Source organism: Arvicanthis niloticus, chromosome 26, assembly GCF_011762505.2.
Source record: "Arvicanthis niloticus isolate mArvNil1 chromosome 26, mArvNil1.pat.X, whole genome shotgun sequence".
NCBI lineage: Eukaryota > Metazoa > Chordata > Mammalia > Rodentia > Muridae > Arvicanthis > Arvicanthis niloticus.
The window spans coordinates 5496754-5515049 of NC_133434.1; the positions used below are offsets into that span (position 1 = coordinate 5496754).

At 39.8% G+C, this 18296-nt stretch overlaps 1 protein-coding gene across 1 annotated transcript; it reads right to left on the minus strand.

Moving 5' to 3' along the window:
• Positions 1-3766: 3766 nt before the first annotated feature.
• LOC143438730 (prostate and testis expressed protein 14-like) lies at positions 3767-15820 on the minus strand. The gene is made up of 4 exons (XM_076924454.1): positions 15754-15820; positions 5132-5221; positions 4340-4453; positions 3767-3914 (listed from the first exon to the last, which is right to left on the minus strand). The coding sequence occupies exons 1-4, from the start codon at positions 15818-15820 to the stop codon at positions 3790-3792; spliced, it is 396 nt and encodes a 131-aa protein (XP_076780569.1). The 3' UTR covers positions 3767-3789.
• Between the last annotated feature and the right edge of the window lie 2476 nt (positions 15821-18296).

Sequence of the window (18296 nt, forward strand, 5' to 3'; positions counted from 1 at the left end):
GAAATCAGAGTCGGGGGAATCTTTAGAATGTATCAGAGACCTGGGATGGAGGAGGCTTCAGGGAGTCTATAAAGGTGACTCTAGCTGAGGCTCCTAGCAGTGGGGAATAATGAGCCTAAAGTGGCTACCTCCTGTACCCAAGCAAGACTCCCAGTGGAGGGATAAAGATGTCAACCTACCCATAAAACCTTCGACCCAAAATTTGTTTGGCCCACAAGAAATGTAAGGACAGAGATATAATAGAGACTGAGAAAATGGCCAATCTGTAACTGGCCCAGCTTGAGATCCATCCCTTAGGAAAGAACCAATCCCTGACACTATACTCTGTTGTATTTGCAGACAGAAGCCTACTATAACTATCCTCTGAGAGGTTCCACACAGTAGCTGACAAAAACAAATGCAGAGACCTACAACCAAACATTAGACCAAGCTAAGGAAGTCTTGTGGAAGAGGTAGGGGAAGGATTGAGGAACCCAGAGGGAATAGAGATTCCACAAGAAGACCAACAAAATTAACTAACCTGGACCCTTTGGAGCTCCCAGAGACTGAACCACTAACCAAAGAACATACAAAGCCTGGACCTACACCCCCTCACATATATACAGCAAATAAATATCTTAGTCTTCATGTAGGTCCCCCAATAACTTGGTCTTCATTCAGGTCCCCCAACAACTGGAGCACAGACTTACCCTGACTCTGTTGCCTGCCTGTGGATCCTGTCCCTACAACTGGGCTGTTTGGGCTGGCCTCAGTAGAAAAGGATGTACTTAGTCTTGCAGTAACTTGGGTGACAGGGTGGGTTGGTACCCAGGGGGACCTCACCCTTCTCAGAGATGAAGAGGAGCAAGGGATGGGGGCAGGAGCCCATGAGGGGGTACTGGAAGGAGAGGGTGGCTGCCATCAAGATGTAAAGTGAGTAAATAAATAGAGAAAAAACTATCTAGCATCTTCTGTATGAATACAAGAATATCATCAAATGAAAAAGGCGGTGGTTCCTGGGGGCTGACAGTGAGCGCATGACTCCATGACAGCAGAGAAACAAAAGAATTCTGGTGGTGGTGAATGCAGCACTCTGAGTCTCAAAGGTGTTGGTTGGGAGCAGGCTTATATTTGCTAAGGAGTAAGAGGTGGTACAGAAAAAGTCCATACATTCTACTGTGTGTAATTCATAAAGTTCACTGTGATTACTTAATTTTGTGTTTTCATTATTATATTAACTGAGTATACATGCATATCAGGAGGAAGCACAGCCTTGCTACTTCAGGCTTGTAGAAATCAGAGGTGAGGGGGCTAGAGAGATAGCTCAGCAGTCAAGAGCACTGACTATCTGCTCTTCCAGAGGTCCTGAGTTCAGTTCCTAGCAACCAGGTGGTAGCTCACAACCATCTGTAATGGCATCCAATGCCTTCTTCTGGTGTGTTTGAAGATAGCTACAGTGTACTCACATACATAAAATAAATAAACAAGTAGAAAGAAAGAAAGAAAGAAAGAAAGAAAGAAAGAAAGAAAGAAAGAAAGAAAAGAAAGAAGGAAATCTATCAATCACCAGAGGTAAACTTGCAGAAGTCAGTTCTGTTCATCTATCATGTGGGACCCAGGAGTTGAACTCAGACTATCAGAAATGGTTATAAGTACCTTTACTCAATGAACCATCTTATTGACCTCTAATTATTTATTTTAAAACCTGAGGGCTGATGAGATGACTCAGTGGATAAGTTTTCTACCTTCCAAGCCTGAGTAATGTCAATATTTCAGAATCAGAATAGTGGAAAGGGAACATTGGCTTCAGCAATTTCAATTCTGGACTCTATATATGAGCAGGTATACATAGACACAACCAAACAATAAATATGTGTAAACCAAATGTAATTGAACATGAGCTAAGAAAGCATATTGAACAGTAAATCAATTTCATAAGACGTGCAATGCACTGGGGAACACCCAGCAGAAAACAGAAGTATGCATATACAATAGGAACAATATTTAAAGTATATTATGTAGAAAGCAGATGTGAAGCTGGAGATATGGGTCAGTAGAAAACTTGATGGCATGCTCCAGGACAATGGCTCAATACACAGCTCTGAAAGATAATGTTTTCAGTATTTTTAGTAAATAATTGTTTTTATGTTTTAATATTTTAAAGCATGTTTCAATGCATATGAAAACACACCATGACATATTTGTGCTTCTAAACCTTTGAGATGTCTGTCTGAGAGCGTAAACAAGCTATGTCTTGAGGAAGGATCACCGCAGTGTTTCCTTTGGACAGCACTGTCTACGTTTTCTGGATTGAATATAAAAATTTATGAAAAATAAATATCCCAAACAACCTCAGCTTCAAATCTTTGGAAGTTATTAAAAGTAAAGCTAAATTGTGGGTCTTTCCAGAAGGACAAAGAAGCATATGTGCCTATGAACACACAGTGGAGATGGACACTGTGGTGCAGGAGCATCTTCACCTGTGATGTCTCATCCTAGTCGCTTGATGGCACTGAGGATGTCTCAAAGATTCCACAAGCGCACTTATAGGAGTGTCTGTGAGGACATTTTCTGAGTCACTTGCTGTTCTAATCTGTGGTTTAAGACATTAATGCACTTTAACATTTGACAAAATGTTAAAAGATGAAGAGTTTTCTTGGGGAAAATCTGGTTGGAGGAAGTAGGTAATAGAGGACAGTTCTTTGGGAGCCGTATCTCCTCTTGGTCACTTATTTTACTCAGCCGTGCTTCCCACAGGTCATGACTTTAAAAGTTCTATTCTATTGCATCTTCCCATCCTGGAGGAAATCTTGAGATCACAAGATAAAACTAATTGTTTTTCTTTTCATTATTTTCATTGTTTTATGGCCACAGCAGTGAGACCCTACCTAACATATGCTCTATGTTCTCTGAATAAGAGTGAAGTGAGATGCTGGAGCTCTTGTTTACTGGCCAGTCTAGCAAAAAAAAAAAAAGCATTATTAAAGATAGGCATCAGGTCTATCATATTCACAGGGAAACTACCCCTTATTGCAGCATTTGTCAGTCAATACAATTTACTGTAAAAAGGGGTAACAATCCAGTCTCACTGCTATTGTAATGCTAAGTGCAAGCCCCCAAGACCTAGAATCTGTAGGTAGACCCTTGACCCTGCCCCTAAATTATTTGATTGGTTAATAAAGATCCCAACAGCCAATACATGGGCAGAAAAGACAGATGGGGTTTACATCTCCTGAGCTTGGGGTTGGAGGAGAGCCAAAAAGAGAAAAAAGAAGATGGAAAAGGAACAGGAGAAGCATCTTAGGCTAGGTAAGCCACAAAAACATAGCCCTGAAGGCTGGCCAATAGGAGTTAAGAGCAGCCCAGATGAAACATAGTAAGTGATAACTCAGGGGTATCAAAAGCCAAGTAGATTCGAAGAGCACAGAGAGAGGTATCTGTCCAGATCTGTGCTAATTAAGACTTATTGTAAATATAAATTGTGTGGGTTTTTTTTTTTAATCGGGGAACTAAGTGATCAAAGCCGGGGTAGAAACCCTAGATTGCAATTAAATAATTTCAACAATGATCAAGAGAAGGAGGGGGCTTCAGTCAATGCTGAAAGGATGGAGGAATAAAAGTCAGGAAACCAGAATCCTAGAAATGAAGAGTGGCAATTCAACTGTCAAAATACAAACACCTGATGCCAAGAGACATGCATCAGGGTCTTGGCAGTGCTGGACATCAATGGCCTAGGGTTGAGAGCCTACAAAAGCACAAGAAAGGACAAGAGCTTACCTAAGTAGAAGAGGGCAAACAAGTACCAAGCCTTTAAAGTTCGTTACATGAAGAACTGGAATTACAACAGTTAAATTCCACTTTCAAATTTCCTCTAATAATGAATCTGCTCACACAATGGGTCCAGCATGTCTGAGACCCATAACTGAGAAATCCACCTGCAGAGTAAGAAAGGAAAGAGGAAAAATATAAATATTTTTGGAAGGAATCAGTGATCTTTTTAATGAGAAGATCCAGAATTCCAGGTCAATCATTCATCTGGTAAATTTACACACACGGAGAGTACCCTATTTACAAAACTACTAAATGGAATTTTAGTTACAAAACCTTTCATCCCTGATTGTATCCACTTAGACAGCCTTGAGGAATACCAAGAGAACCTACAAAAAACGTGTTTTTTAATCTTCATTGATTTATTTGTTTGACCGACCAAACCAGCCAACACCAGAGGAAGAGATCCCTTTCCTACTTTTATGTAGAAACATAGCCTCCTACATTCTCCATCTTTGCCCATGTATCTGACGAAGGCTGTATCCCACAAGGACAAGCATTATCACTCTGAAACTCCTAAGACGGCACATACCTGAAGTAACTGTCCATAAGAGACACTTCTGGTCTTTTTTGGCTGCACAGTGTCCTCGCTGGTTTATACAATTCTTGGTAGAATTGAAAAATTTACACTTGACACATACCAGAGCTGAAAGGCAAAACAAAGTGTAAGAGGCATACTCAAGGTCAGCTTCAAGCATGGTGCCTGTGGGTCTGAAGAAGAAATAAGCACTAGTGGTGATTGTGTTGTATGCTGTGCTAGCCCCTGCAGGCCTCTGGAAAGAGATGTCTTCAAGGCAGCAAACTTTAGGGGACTCTCCACCCCAAACCCTGGAAATAAACAAACCGTAATGATAAACATCAGAGACCTAATGCAGGCTGCCTGAGCCGACCACACATGGATGGGCAGGTCCTCCCATTTTCTCATTGTTATCATCCTATGGAGAACTTTGCTTGTCCAACTTTCAATCTACATTTAGGGTTATGAACAATTGAGGGTAAGAAACTGAAATTTTTACAGCATTAAGAAGGTGAAGTGATATGGTGTGAAGTGAGGTGAAGGATGTAAAAAGCAAGTAACTTGAGGAAGGATGTGGAAAGTAAAAAAATAGGAGGGAGAATGAGGACTATAATGTTCATATCAGAGGCAAGTGGAAATGGAGAATGTATCAGTATGGAAATAAAGAATTCAAGCATTACGTCTAAATGCAGTAAGGTCCTATCTCCTGCTGCTCATTTCCCCAAGTACAACACACTGTGATAATGAGATGTCTGTCCACCAGGAGCAGCCCTTAACTGCCAGGATCTCTCCCTGCAAGTAGCCCACCAGCAAGGCATTGCCAAGCAGGAGCATCAAGAGGTATTTTCCTATTGCGGTGAGATCCTAGGAACAGAGAGCAGCAGAAAGCTGCATACACTTTTTTTAGCCAGTCAATACACAACTACCACATCCTCCTAAGAACTAGAAAGGGTAACAGAATTCAAAGAATGGAATACCCATCCAACAAACACAAGCCAAGATTTTAGTACCTAGAAAAACAATCATCACAACGAGAGATGACTAGATAACTGCCAAAAAAAAGCATAACCAATAACAGTCAGGACAATATGTCTCCACTAGAGACCGGCAACCCTACTATGGTAGTCTTTCAGAAATGTAATATACCTAAAGCACAGGAAACGGAATTCAAAATAGCCATTATGAATATCTTCAAAGAACTCTGAGAGAATATGAAAAAATCACTTACTAAAGTATATGAAAGAAAAACAGTGGAATAAAATGAAGGAAACAGTTCAAGACATGAAAATGGAAATAGAATCAATAAAATCAAACTGAGGGAAAACCGGAAAAGAAAAATGTAGAAGCACAAACAGGAAACTCAGAGGAAAACATCACCAACAGAATAAAAGAGATAGAAAAGAAAATCTCAGGCATTGAAGACAAGATAGAGAAAATAGATACATCCGCCAAGAAAAACATTAAATCTGAAAAAATAGTAAAGGCCAAAAAACACTTCCAGAAAGTCCACGATATCATGAACTGACCAATGTGCCAATAATAGGAATAAAGGAAGGAGAAAACCCCAGGGCAAAGGCACAGAAAGTATTTTCATTTTTTCTTAATATCTTGACCTGTTTAGTTATACAAAGTAAGCAACAGAATTTTCATTTTTTTCTTTTTATTGAAAATGGTCTTTTCATATAATCTTGATAAGATTTCTTGTCCTTCTACACCTCCCAGTCCCTCCCTAAGTCCTCTCCCACCCAGATTCACTCCCACTAAGCAGGCTTCCAAGGGATAATAATAAAATAACGTAAGATAAAGCAAACACTAATGCATCAAAATTTGACAAAACATGGAGCTTGGTCTTCATGTTCATCCCCTAACAATTAGAGCAGAGACTGTCTCTGTTATGGTTTCCTGACATTGGGTCACCTTTCCCTAACCGGACTACCTAGTTGGGCCTCAGTGGAAGAGAATGTGTTTAGGTCTACTGACAATGGATGTCCCATGGTGGGGTGGTACTCAAGGGGGCTTCCGATTCTCTGATAAGAAAGGGAGGAGTAATTGGGAGAGGGAATTTTAAAGGTGAGACTGGGAGGAGACAAGGGATGGGGGGAAAACACTATCAGGATATTAAATAAATAAATAAATAAATAAATAAATAAATTGAGAGGCCAACTCATTGCACAATCAAGAATCCAATAAACAAACTGAGCTGGAAGCCATAGTATATATGCAAAACACCCGGTACAGACTTGTGCAAACCCTATCCATGCTCTGCTCATGTTAATCTAGAGGGCCTTGTTTTCCTGGTGTCCTCCATTCCCTCTGGCTTTATACACTTTCTGCCTCTTCTTCCTCAGAGTTTCCTGAACCCCTGTGGGGTGGATTTGATGGAGATATCTCATTTAGGGCAGAGGGTTCAAGGTCTCTCGCTTTCTGCCTAATTTCTGGCTTTGTATGGTTCTCTATTTGTTTTCATCTGCTGCAAGAGGAAGCTTCTTTGATGATGGCTGAAAGAGACCCTCATCTATGAGTATAGCAGAATGTCATTAGGAGCAATTTTATTGCTACACACTTTTGTTTGTTTAGTTAAGAACATTGTGTTTGGTTTTGCTCTAGGTACCCAGACTATACAACCTCAGGTTCTTGGTCATCCATGAAGTGCCACATATGAATTCCATCTCTTGAAGTGGGTCCTTAAATCAAATCAGATAGTGGTTGGTTACTCCCATAAGCTTTGTGCCACGATTGCCCTAGCAAACCTTGCAAGCAAGACACCGGTGTATATCAAAGAGTTTATGGGTGAGGTGATGTTTCAATTTTTCTTTTGCCAGCATGTAAGTATGTTCCTATACTGAAGACTCTAGAATGTAGGCACCAGTTTGGCTTCTTCATGTTCAGTGAATTGTGTAGGTGTTGCTTTTAGCAATTGGGCTTTGCTGTCTTTTTTTTTTTTTTTTTTTTTTTTTTTTGGAGAGCAAGTTATAGACCTGCAAACAATATGGGTGGTTTGTGGATACCCACAAGACAATTATATGTAACCTATTCATAGTTCTAGAATTTTTATTTGGTGATAAGAGGTGGCCAGTTGGGGCTCTGTCTCCTCCATTATTTGGAGATTTCATTTAGATTGCCTTCAAGTATGTACATATTTTGGGAAGGTTCTACTGTATTATGTTCCCATAATACCCTTCAAATGTCCCTTAGTCCTTTGAGACAAGGCATTTTGTATAATTATTAAGATGTTTGATAAGACCCAGAGGAAACAATATTCAGAGCAACAGCTGTGCAACTGTATACACACAGGAGCCAGTACAAATAGAGTCCATGAGAAAGGAGATAAAATCCCTGTCAGTTATTTAGCAAATTGGAGTACAATACTGTATTGCCTGGACCCTCTCAGTAGGAGCAGAAAGGGGATGGGGGAATTTGCTGTTGGATACATCTTGGCAGCTGGACATATCTTAGCATGTCTTGGCAACACAGCTGAATAGACCCCATAGCCACAGCCACTTAGCTTCCTGGTGACCACCCAGCCACACACAGAATTCACCCTCTCACTGTATCTGAGGGAACTCAAAGCCCTCCAGAACCACAGACCTTAAAGCTGCTTAGGTCTGGCCAAGCTCAGAGCTTAGAGCAGCATTTGATATAATCCAAGTTCTAAGGAATGACATGAAGGATGCTGTATGTGTTAGGTCTCAGCTGCCCCAAAGCTTTGGGGTTTTTTTTGTTTGCTTGTTTGATTTGTGGTTTTTTTGTTTTGTTTTGTTTTTCCTTGCATTAGGAAAAAGTCAACATCAATTGATCAATGGTTGCTCTGTGGGGTCAAAAATTTAAAACAAGCCCAACTTCTACTAGAAAAACAACTGCAACTAAGACACAAATCACTTAAGCCAACGCTGATTAATATTTCTGAGGTACTGGTCATTTATTATATGGATGTCATGCTCTTCTCCTGGTAATCTAATCATCACCTAAATAAATGCTTAATGTTCATAAATAAACTAAGACAGTAAAATTTAAAACTTGGGGCCATGTCAACTGGGCATGTTCTTATCAGCCTATCACTATAAGAAGATAGAGAGAGGTTATAAGATCCAGATATTATTATAAATAAGGCTGCTATAAACATAATCGAGCATGTGTCCTTGTTATATGTTGGAGCATCTTTTGGGTATATGTCCAATAGTGGTATAGTTGGGTCTTTAGGTAGAACTATTTCCAATTTTTTTCAGGAACCGCCAGATTGATTTCCAAAGTGGTTTTACCAGCTTCCAGTCCCACCATCAATGGAGGAATGTTCCTCTTTTTCTACATCCTCTCCAGCATCTGCTCTCACCTGTGTTTTTGATCTTAGCCATTCTGATGGGTGTGAAGTGGAATCTCGAGGTCATTTTGATTTGCCTTTCCCTGATGACTAAGAATGTTGAACATTTCTTTAAGTGCTTCTCAGCCATTCAAGATTCCTCAGTTGAGAATTCTCTGTCTAGTTCTGTACACTATTTTTTAAATAGGTTATTTGGTTTTCTGGGGTCTAACTTCTTTATAATAGCCAGAAGCTGAAAACAACCAAGATGTCCCTCAACAGAAGAATGGATACAGAAAATGTGGTACATTTACATAACGGAGTACTACTCAGCTATTAAAAACAATGACTATGAAATTCACAGGCAAATGGAGGAACTAGAAAATATCATTCTGAGTGAGATAATTCAGACACAAAAGAACACACATGCTATATACTCACTAATAAGTAGATATTAGCCCCAAAGCTCACAATGTCCACAATACAACCCACAGACTATATGGAGCTTAGGGGGAAAGAAGACCAGGGTATGGATGGTTCAGTCCAGCATAGAGGAGAGAGCAGGTTGATCTCTGAAGGTGGAGGGGGGACTTGGGAGGGACAGAGAAGAGGGAGGGAAAAGGGGAGCAGGATATCTGGGGACAGCATCCAATGACAAGGACTGTTGTAGTAGGCCAGGATGGAGACATCTCAGTAGCCTGCAGTAACTCTTTGTAAAAAGCAGTTGTTCCCATTTCTCCTAACCTTAGCCATGGACAACGGCTGTATAGATTTCATTTGTGTGTAACTATTTTTCAGTTGGCCTTGGTGTGCATAATTATTCTATTACATCTGGTTTTTTCACTTCTTTCTTCTGCTCGGGTGAACTCTGTGAAACTAGATGTTCCTTGATGTAATGATTCTTAAACAATTAAAAACTGAGGCATGGAGCACAGCACAGCACAGCACAGTCCTAATGGCCCTGGTGCATGCTGTGTGTTCTCATCTTGGAAGCAATGCAATAACTGCACAATGGTAGTTCCAGATTAATGTTTGACTTTCAAAGAAAGCTTGAAGAGATTATTAGAAAATGAAATAGAGCCAACACTGGGACCCCAAGAAAGGAAAAATCTAATGAAGTTATGAAATAAGTTTTGCAAAACATTTAAGAGTGGTTCCTAGATAAGGAAGTATAGAATATATAAAATCTTATACTAATAAAACTAAGTCAAAACACTGGGACTCTTAGGAGAATCGTTGTGTGCAATGCATAGAAGTAGAAAGTTAGTGGAACTATTGAGTTAAGGGTTAATTTGATTCTTTCTAGCCACTGCCTACCAGCTTTGCCCCTGTCATTTATCATTAAAGCTTCACAGGAAAATGCAAGTAGCTGATCTCAGAGCTCTGAGCTCTGAAGTATAGTAAGTTAAAAGTTAAAGTTTAAATAATGATAAGCTTGCAATTATTATTTTGGCTATTTAGGAATAGGGAACCTTGAAACTTTGGGGAACAATTGTAATTCTTAATTTTTTGTGGGATGTGGTTTTTTTTTTTTAATTTGATTTGGCAATGATTACACAATGTCTTTTTTTCTACCTGATTTTGGAGTATCAATAAAAGACTGGGGCAAGAGAAAGGCAAAGAAGTATGTGAGGTGAATGTGGTGAGAAAGAGAGTGAGTGAGAGAGCAAATGAGAGGGCAAATGAAAGAGCATGTAGAGAGAGTATGAGAAGAGCAGGTGAAGAGTGAGTGAAGAGAGAATGTGAGGGATGTGAATGGAGAGTGTATGTGTGAGTGAAAGGAGAGTGCATGTGGTGTGTGTGAAGCGTGCGTGAGATGTGTGTGAGATGTGTATGTGTGTGTGTGTGTGTGTGTGTGTGAGAGAGAGAGAGAGAGAGAGAGAGAGAGAGAGAGAGAGAAAGGGGAATACACAGAGCTGTGTAGGAGTATGGGAGTTCAAGAAAAGAAAAATGCACAGGAGAAAAGCAGAGTCTGCAGGAGAATGCAGTGTGTGCAGCCTCAAGCTGCGAACGAATGAGTGAGAGAGAAAGCAAGGAGTGAGAGTAAAGAGAGAGAGAAACTTTAAGCTTTGAAAATTTGCCTGTCAGCTTGTACCCAAAAAAGTAGTTTGTGTATATTTATTATGTGCCTTCCAGATATCCCTGCTTCCAGTTCAGAACTCCAATCCTGTGTTGAGGCTGGACCCCGACACAGGATCAGGTACTGGAAGGGATGGGAGAGAGGTACAGAGGGTGAGGAAATCGAATAAAATATGTAACAGTGAGGGATGAGGAACTGGGGGCCATTTGAGGATCTTAGACGCCAGGGAAGCAAGAGGGTCCCAGGACCCAACGGAAATGACATTCCCCAAAATAGGCAGTGAAAGAGAGATAGAATCTGTAGAGACCATCTCCAATAAAAAGACATGGCACCCAGTCGAGGTATGGGGCCACCTACCCACCTCAAAGTTTTTAACCCAGAAATGTTCTTGTCCAAAGGGAAGACAGAGACAAAAAATGAAACAGAGACTGAAGGAAGGGCCATCTGGGAACCGTCCCACCTGGGGATCCATCCTGTCTGCAGACATCAAACATTGTTGGTGTTGCCAAGAAGAACCTGGTGTGGCTGTTCTCTGGGAAGCTCTGCCAGCACCTGGCTAATGCAGATGAGGATGTTTGGAGCCAACCATCAGATTGAGCTCAGGGACCCTGGTGGGGGAACTGGCAGAACTGGAGGAGCAGAAAGGGATTGCGACCCCATAGGAAGAACAGAATCAGCTGGCTGGACCACCCAGTGCTCCCAGGGACTAGAACACCAACCAAGGAGTGTACAGAGAGGGATCCATGGCTCCAGATACATATGTAGTAGAGGATGGCCTTGTCTGAGATCAATGGAAGGGGAGGCCCTTGGTTCTGTGGAGGTTTGGTGCCCCAGGGTAGGGGGACACTGGAGAGGTGAGACGGCAGTGGGTAGGTAGGTGGGTGGGGGAGCACCCTCATAGAGGTAAAGGGGAGGGGTAGAGGGCAGATGTGGGATGGGGGCATTGTAGAGGGGTAACTGGGAAGACGGATATTATTTGAGATGTAAACAAATGAAATGATAAATTTTAAGAAAGATATAAATAAAGATATAAAATCTATAGAATAGACAGAATATATAAAATACAAAAAAATAAAAAGATATAAATAAAAAAAAATAAGATCCAGAGGTGATGGGTGACTCAGAAGAAGCAGTCTTCCAGATGCAACAGAACTGGTGCACTCATGAATTCACAAAGACTGGGGCAGCATGTTTATAACCTCACTGGAACAAGCCAACTGGAATCCTAGTACAAGACAAGGGAAGCCTACACTGGGTCCAACCACTAAAAAAGCCACTTCCTGTTGATACTTGCTGTCAAATGAAAAATCAGTTTTGTTCAGTGGAGTCTGACTGGGTATATCTACCACATTCTAGGGCAAACTCCAAGTCCAGGGGAGTTTGATCAAGAAAAAGTAAACTCCTTTTTGTTTGATTTTTTTTTTTAACACTATGGCACTTTTCCTTGGAGTTTGATTGTTTGTTTTTTTCTAATTTTTGTTTTTTTAGTTTTGTGAAGTTTTTTTATTGGATATTCTACTTACATTTCAGATGTAATCCCCTTCCCCCCACCCAGGAACCCCCTATTGCATCCCCTCTCCTCCTGCTTCTATGAAGATATGCCCTCACCCACCCTCCCACTCCCACCTCCCCACCCATGATTTCCCCCACACTGGGGTGTCCAGCCCTCACTGGACTGAGGACTTTCTCACCCACATATGCCTGACACTGTCATCCTCCCCTACATATACAGCTGGAGCCATGGGTCCCTCCCTATGTGCTCCCAGGCTGGTAGTTTAGACCCTGGGAACTATGGTTGGTTGGTATTGTTGCTCTCCTCATGGGGCTGCAAACCCTTTCAGCTCCTTCAGTCTTCTCTCTCCCTCCTCCATTGGGAACCCTATGATCAGCTGAAGAAAGAGATAGAGAAAGAGGGAATATGAATGAAGTTAAGTGGGTAGGGAAGATCTGAGCTGGGGGGGGGGAGTAAGAGGGAACAAAGATGATCATATTATATTGTGTGAAATAAAATACGCATGTAAACTGGAATTACTGAGAATGTTGGGAATTGGGCTTCAGACAGAAGTTAAAGGCGTATAGTGGAGAATAGAGGATGAGGAAGAAGAAAGAAAATTGGAGGAAGGGCATCAGGCTTAGGAAGGTGGAAAGGAAGGAAGAAGGTGGTAATAGGCACAGCAGAGTTTAGGGAAGAAAGGAGATGTAGGCACATGAGGATGAGGGATTTAGGGATCACCTCTCAGTGTAGTAAGATCCTAATCATTACTCTTCACTGCCTTAAGCACAGCAATCTGTGGCAAACAGAACATCTGTTCACCAACATCAGCTCCATTAATTGCCAGAGTCTCTCACTTTCCAAGAGGCCCGCCAGCAAGGAGGGGACAGCAGGAGCTGAGAAATGAGTTGCCATCCAATTGTCGAGGCATCTTATGACCAGAGACAGTCCGAGAGGACAAAGCACTCAGGGCCCAGCTTCACCAACACCCACTTTATATATAACCCCAGACTTCTTAGAGATTATCTATATGTTCCTAAAGACCCCTCAAATAGATGTCAGAGACAATAAATAAACTGTGCCTACTTAGGGCCAAGATGATATATATAACCTAGAGGGTTCAATGTTCTTCTCTTATGCTTAAGTAGAAACAATATCCCTGGTTAATCCAGACTAAACCATTATTTATAAAAGAAAATTCTTTACACTTTTAACCTTGTTGTAAAGTACACTCTCTGAGCCATGGTTAAAGAGAGGGAGTTTGGGAAGCCTTTGGAGAATAATACAACAGCTGCTAATTTCTATGTATACCATCTTAAAGACAATTTATTGAGACTCTGCATTGAAAAACCCATATCCACACTTGGGTTTTGTTAAATCAGGAGCCTGACTTTTTCTGATAGACCCACAGCCTGGGAGGTCTCAGGTTACAAATCTTCTGAGGATCTAATTCCTATCACCAATAGAAGAAATGTGTTGATAAAGAAACACTTTTTCCATAAGGCTATGGGAACAGGGAGAGGCATCAGTATTACACAGAGACTATTTATTTTACTCTATCAGCTGGTATTTGTAGAATTCTTGCTTAGCTTAGCTTAGCTTAGTGAGTGAATCAAAATAAGGATGAGATTACTTCTATTATCTGGGTAGTACTTATACTTGAAGACAAGACAAAACAACTAGAGAGAAACAAAGAATGAATATATGAATATATATGTAATAAGATAAATTTTTCAACAAACTTTCAGTACAATGAAATTCTATTAGGCTAAGAAGGTAGGACTTCTCTAGTGAAGAAGTTCAACTGAGTATCAAGATGAACAGCTATAGCTACTTCCATTTCCCTTGTTTCACTAAGACTACCCTTACAACTGTTGCTAGTAATCTCTAGTGATGAATCTGTCTTTGCATAACCAGAGAGCTTGTCCCCTTCTAAGTAATGATAATTTGAACCATACAGAAAGATGTGTTAGAGACAAACATAGTGCAAAATTTTATATCAGGTACTGAGCATTCATGGATTTTAGTATCACGAGAAGTTCACTGGAGTGAGTTTCCTGATATAATACAGTGAGATCACTATACCTACACTACACTTTGATTTCTTTTGAACAATGTACGATATAAGCAAAATATTACACTGTAATTTTAGAATGTGCTTTAGTTCATCAAGTCCCTATATTTACTTATACTTCTACTATCATTTGCAAAAATAATGTTGAACGTTATTCATTGCAATATAATGGGGTTAGTATAATGTCATTTAGTTGTGACTATATCTGCAAGATCATTTCATATAAGAAGAATTGCTGGATTAAAAAGTATGGTTGCTATTTTAATCAATTTGATAAAAATAAAATCTACAGAAAAAATATGTATAGTCTTCTTATCATTACTTAGACAATTTTTACCTCACTATAATTGGGACAAAGTATCATGTTACTAAGTTTCTGGTTGTTAACAATATGATAGGTTCTTTTAATTTGCATTTCTCATACTGTAAAAGGAGTAAGATTAAACATATTTTTGTTTATTTAATAGCCATTTATTTTTACTTTATGGTGGAATTTTATGTCCTTAAGTTATTTCTCTGTTAGGTTATTTGTGGGTTTTTTTTATTTCAACTTTTTTACAAACTCATTGTACATTAAGGACATTAGCAATTAGTCCAGAATATGAGTTAACATTTTTCCCTAAAATGACTGTTTTTTTAAATATTATTATTATCATTTGAGATGATAATATAATTATAGCATATAGCCCTTTCCCCTCCCCAAAAGAGTCCTATATGGCCCTCTTTGCTTTGTTTTAAATTCATGTGGTCTTTATTTTAAAAACTTTAGATTTTTAGTAATACTTATAATAATATTTTCCAAATTTCTAAAATAATTATTCCATATCTTTTACAATATTTTTGTTTTAACATTTTTTAGTATCAAAAGAGGACAAAAGACAAATGCCCATTGTGCTTTGAATACATTTAGTAGATACAAGTAATTGAAATTAGCCATTGATTTTCATTTAGTATGAAGAAGTTACGTGTCAAGGCTGACTTTCAAGGGAGATGTGCATCCAGTGGTAATAAGACAGCAGCTCAGAGGAGCGATCTCCCTGGGGAGTGAAGCTGGGTATTTTTAGCTACAAATTATAATTGGAGTCTTGAAAGTGGAAGGGGATCTGAGAGCAGTATTAAGCTTTAAAGAGCCTGGGCATAATCAGCTAAATAAAGATCCCTGCAAAATACATGAAGAAGTGACCAGAGAAAAGAAGGGAAGGAGAGTATTGTGGAGAATACAGAATAACAGTGTTTCAAGAAAAGGAGGAAATAAAATGGAAACATATAACTAAAAGCTAAAAAAAAAACTGAAGGTCTGAAAACTGTTGTCCTGTTTTTCTGCAATTACTGTTTCTTCTTGATTAGTATATCACATGTGATCTCTGTAATGCCCAGAACCTCAGTCTTCAGGTTTAAGCTACAATACCTGGGTAAGACTGGAGGACAGTGTTTTAAAGAATAGCACCCCTAAGACCTCCCTCCACTCCCTTTTGTGGAAACTTACCCTCCACCAAGCAGAGCAGAGAAAAGGTCATGATGAGGAGTGTGCTGATTGTTATTATTGGATTCATGTTGGATGAAAGAAGATGTCTTGGGATGTAAAGGACAGCCACTGCCTCCCTTTCTAAAGCTGGAGAACGGGAAGGAATCTCCAACATAGGCACAAGGAGGAAGTGCCCTTCTCTTTTTCAAGAAACCAGATGTATGATAATGTGGAAAGTACAGGCTGTCCAACTATCTAGCTACAACTGAATCAGATAGCGTCCCTCCCTTATCTCTTCTTCCATGTGTGCAAGTGTGCGTGATGTAGTTTTCTTGTCCTTCAGAAACTTCTCTCTCTATACTAAGTGGGAAATGGCTGCTCACTGTAGGATTCAGAAATGAGAAATGTGACTCTGAACTGAAAGGGCTCCAGAGAAGGAACAGGTAACATGAAGGTTTCCTGCACAGCTTATTCCAATGCTGGAAAATTCTCCAGTTTGAGTCATAGAAAAGAAGTTTTAAACCTAACCATCTATATGCAACTCCCCGGGCTCCTGACTTCCAACACCTCCATTTTCCCTCCTTAGGAAGTTCTACCCCTTATCTTGCTGGATGTCTGAGATATCTCGATGTTCTCAGTAAATCTTACAGTTGGGGAGCTCAAGGGTGAAGGAAGAAATGGGTGTGGTTTTGCAGAGACGTTACCAGTGAGCTCCTTCTTGGGATCTGATCATTTGCTGGGTATTTCCTGTCCTCAGTCTTGTCTCACATAACATCCTGCTGTTTACTCTAGGGAAATGAAATAGGCTGGTCCCAACCTTCCTCTGAGCCATTCAGCTCCAGTCTAGAACAAACTTCTAGAAGAATATTCCACCCTTGTGGCCACCTCACCTTCTCAGGGAGATTTACTTACTTCATGATACTACCTTGTCTGGTGGAGTGCATTCTCCCTACCCCCATTCTAGTTGGTACCAGGCTCTATTACCTTTCTTTTCCAGGTGACCTTGCCTTTGTGTAGCTCCATTGTCTGGGATTCATTTAAAACCAATAACCTTTAAGATTTTTTTCTGTCCCTTTGCTGGCATTGTCCTCTTGTGAGGATTTGGTGTGTGCCATGTTCTAAGACATTAACAGACAGGGCTCTTCCTTTTCTTCTGCACACCTTTCACATATCACATGCTAAAAACAATTCTGAGAAGCATGTATAATAATTATCATTTCTTCAAATGAAATAGTAAGTTCAGAAAGGTACAGTAATATATCCAAGGTCACACAGCAGCTAGCAAGTTGTAAGGGATGTAAACCCATGATTGTCTGCAACAATGTTATATTTGAGATTTTTTTTAAAGTCCTATTTCAAATTTATAATTTTTATAATTAGTGGGATTATTTTATGGTTTCCCCAACCCTTGAGAAACAGGTTAATTTTTAATTAAATTCCAGTCCAAAGGCAAACAGGACATCAAAGCCTGAGGTGCACCAATCAGGAAGTCAGATTTTATCTAAAACAGATACCAAACACATTTTTCTGCTTCAACAAGCAAAGGTATTTTTTAAAAAAAAAAAAAATGGATGATGATGCTGATATAGAAAAATATGGAAATGTTTCTGGAGTAAAATGACTCCAGTAGCTGCTGGGAATTTCCACCTTTTCTCTTCATGAACTCATTGTGAATGACATACACCTCAAATATGTCTTAATCCTATTTTGGCTGATAATTTGCCATGAAAATTGGGGACCACAGTCTGGCTCCTGTCCTCCATAGGCCAACTAAAAGACACAAATTAAAAGTGGAAATCGATAAAAGAAACTGACAAAATATGTCAATCAAGGGCCTTAATAATCTTTGCCTCAGGCTCCCTTTAGCCTCCTTGTTGCCATCCCTTTCCACCTCTGGGTCTGACCTGATGTCCTTGTGATTGTCAGGTGAAATCTTTTGGACTCTATTAACTTAGCAGGCTACCAGCTTCTACCAAGCCAAAATCTGAGAGTGTCATCAGGTCTGAAGGCTACTACATAGAGTGGCCTGCTCTGTTGTGATCAAGCTCTCTGATGTTTCCACAAATGTGTTTGAAAAGTGTCTTCATTCATGCCCTTCTTTGTTTTATTTCTATAAAAACTTCATAAAATTGCTACCTCATTGGAACACGGTATTTTGGAAAACCTAGATCTGTGTTCAGGGGCTATTATCACTCATATTTGATACCATAGTAAATGGTCTCCTTTATTCCTTTGCAATGAGAGTTGTTTCTTCCACTAATACATACAGAACACATACCAACAACAACAACAACACCAAATGACCCTCATTTTATCTGTATTATTTCCAGCCTTGTACTCTATGAACATCATCTGCAAGCACAGACGACAGAAACACGTAAAAACATTACCAGATATGCCTCAAACATGGGGAAACCATTTGAAAAACCACTCTTACATAAAACCCTAACTAATTCTTGTATTTTTAGAAAATTTTATGTAGTCACAGTACTTGAGATATATAGACAAGAGGATGGATTCTTTGGGTCTACCCAAGTCATGACAAGAATACTCAACAATTTTTA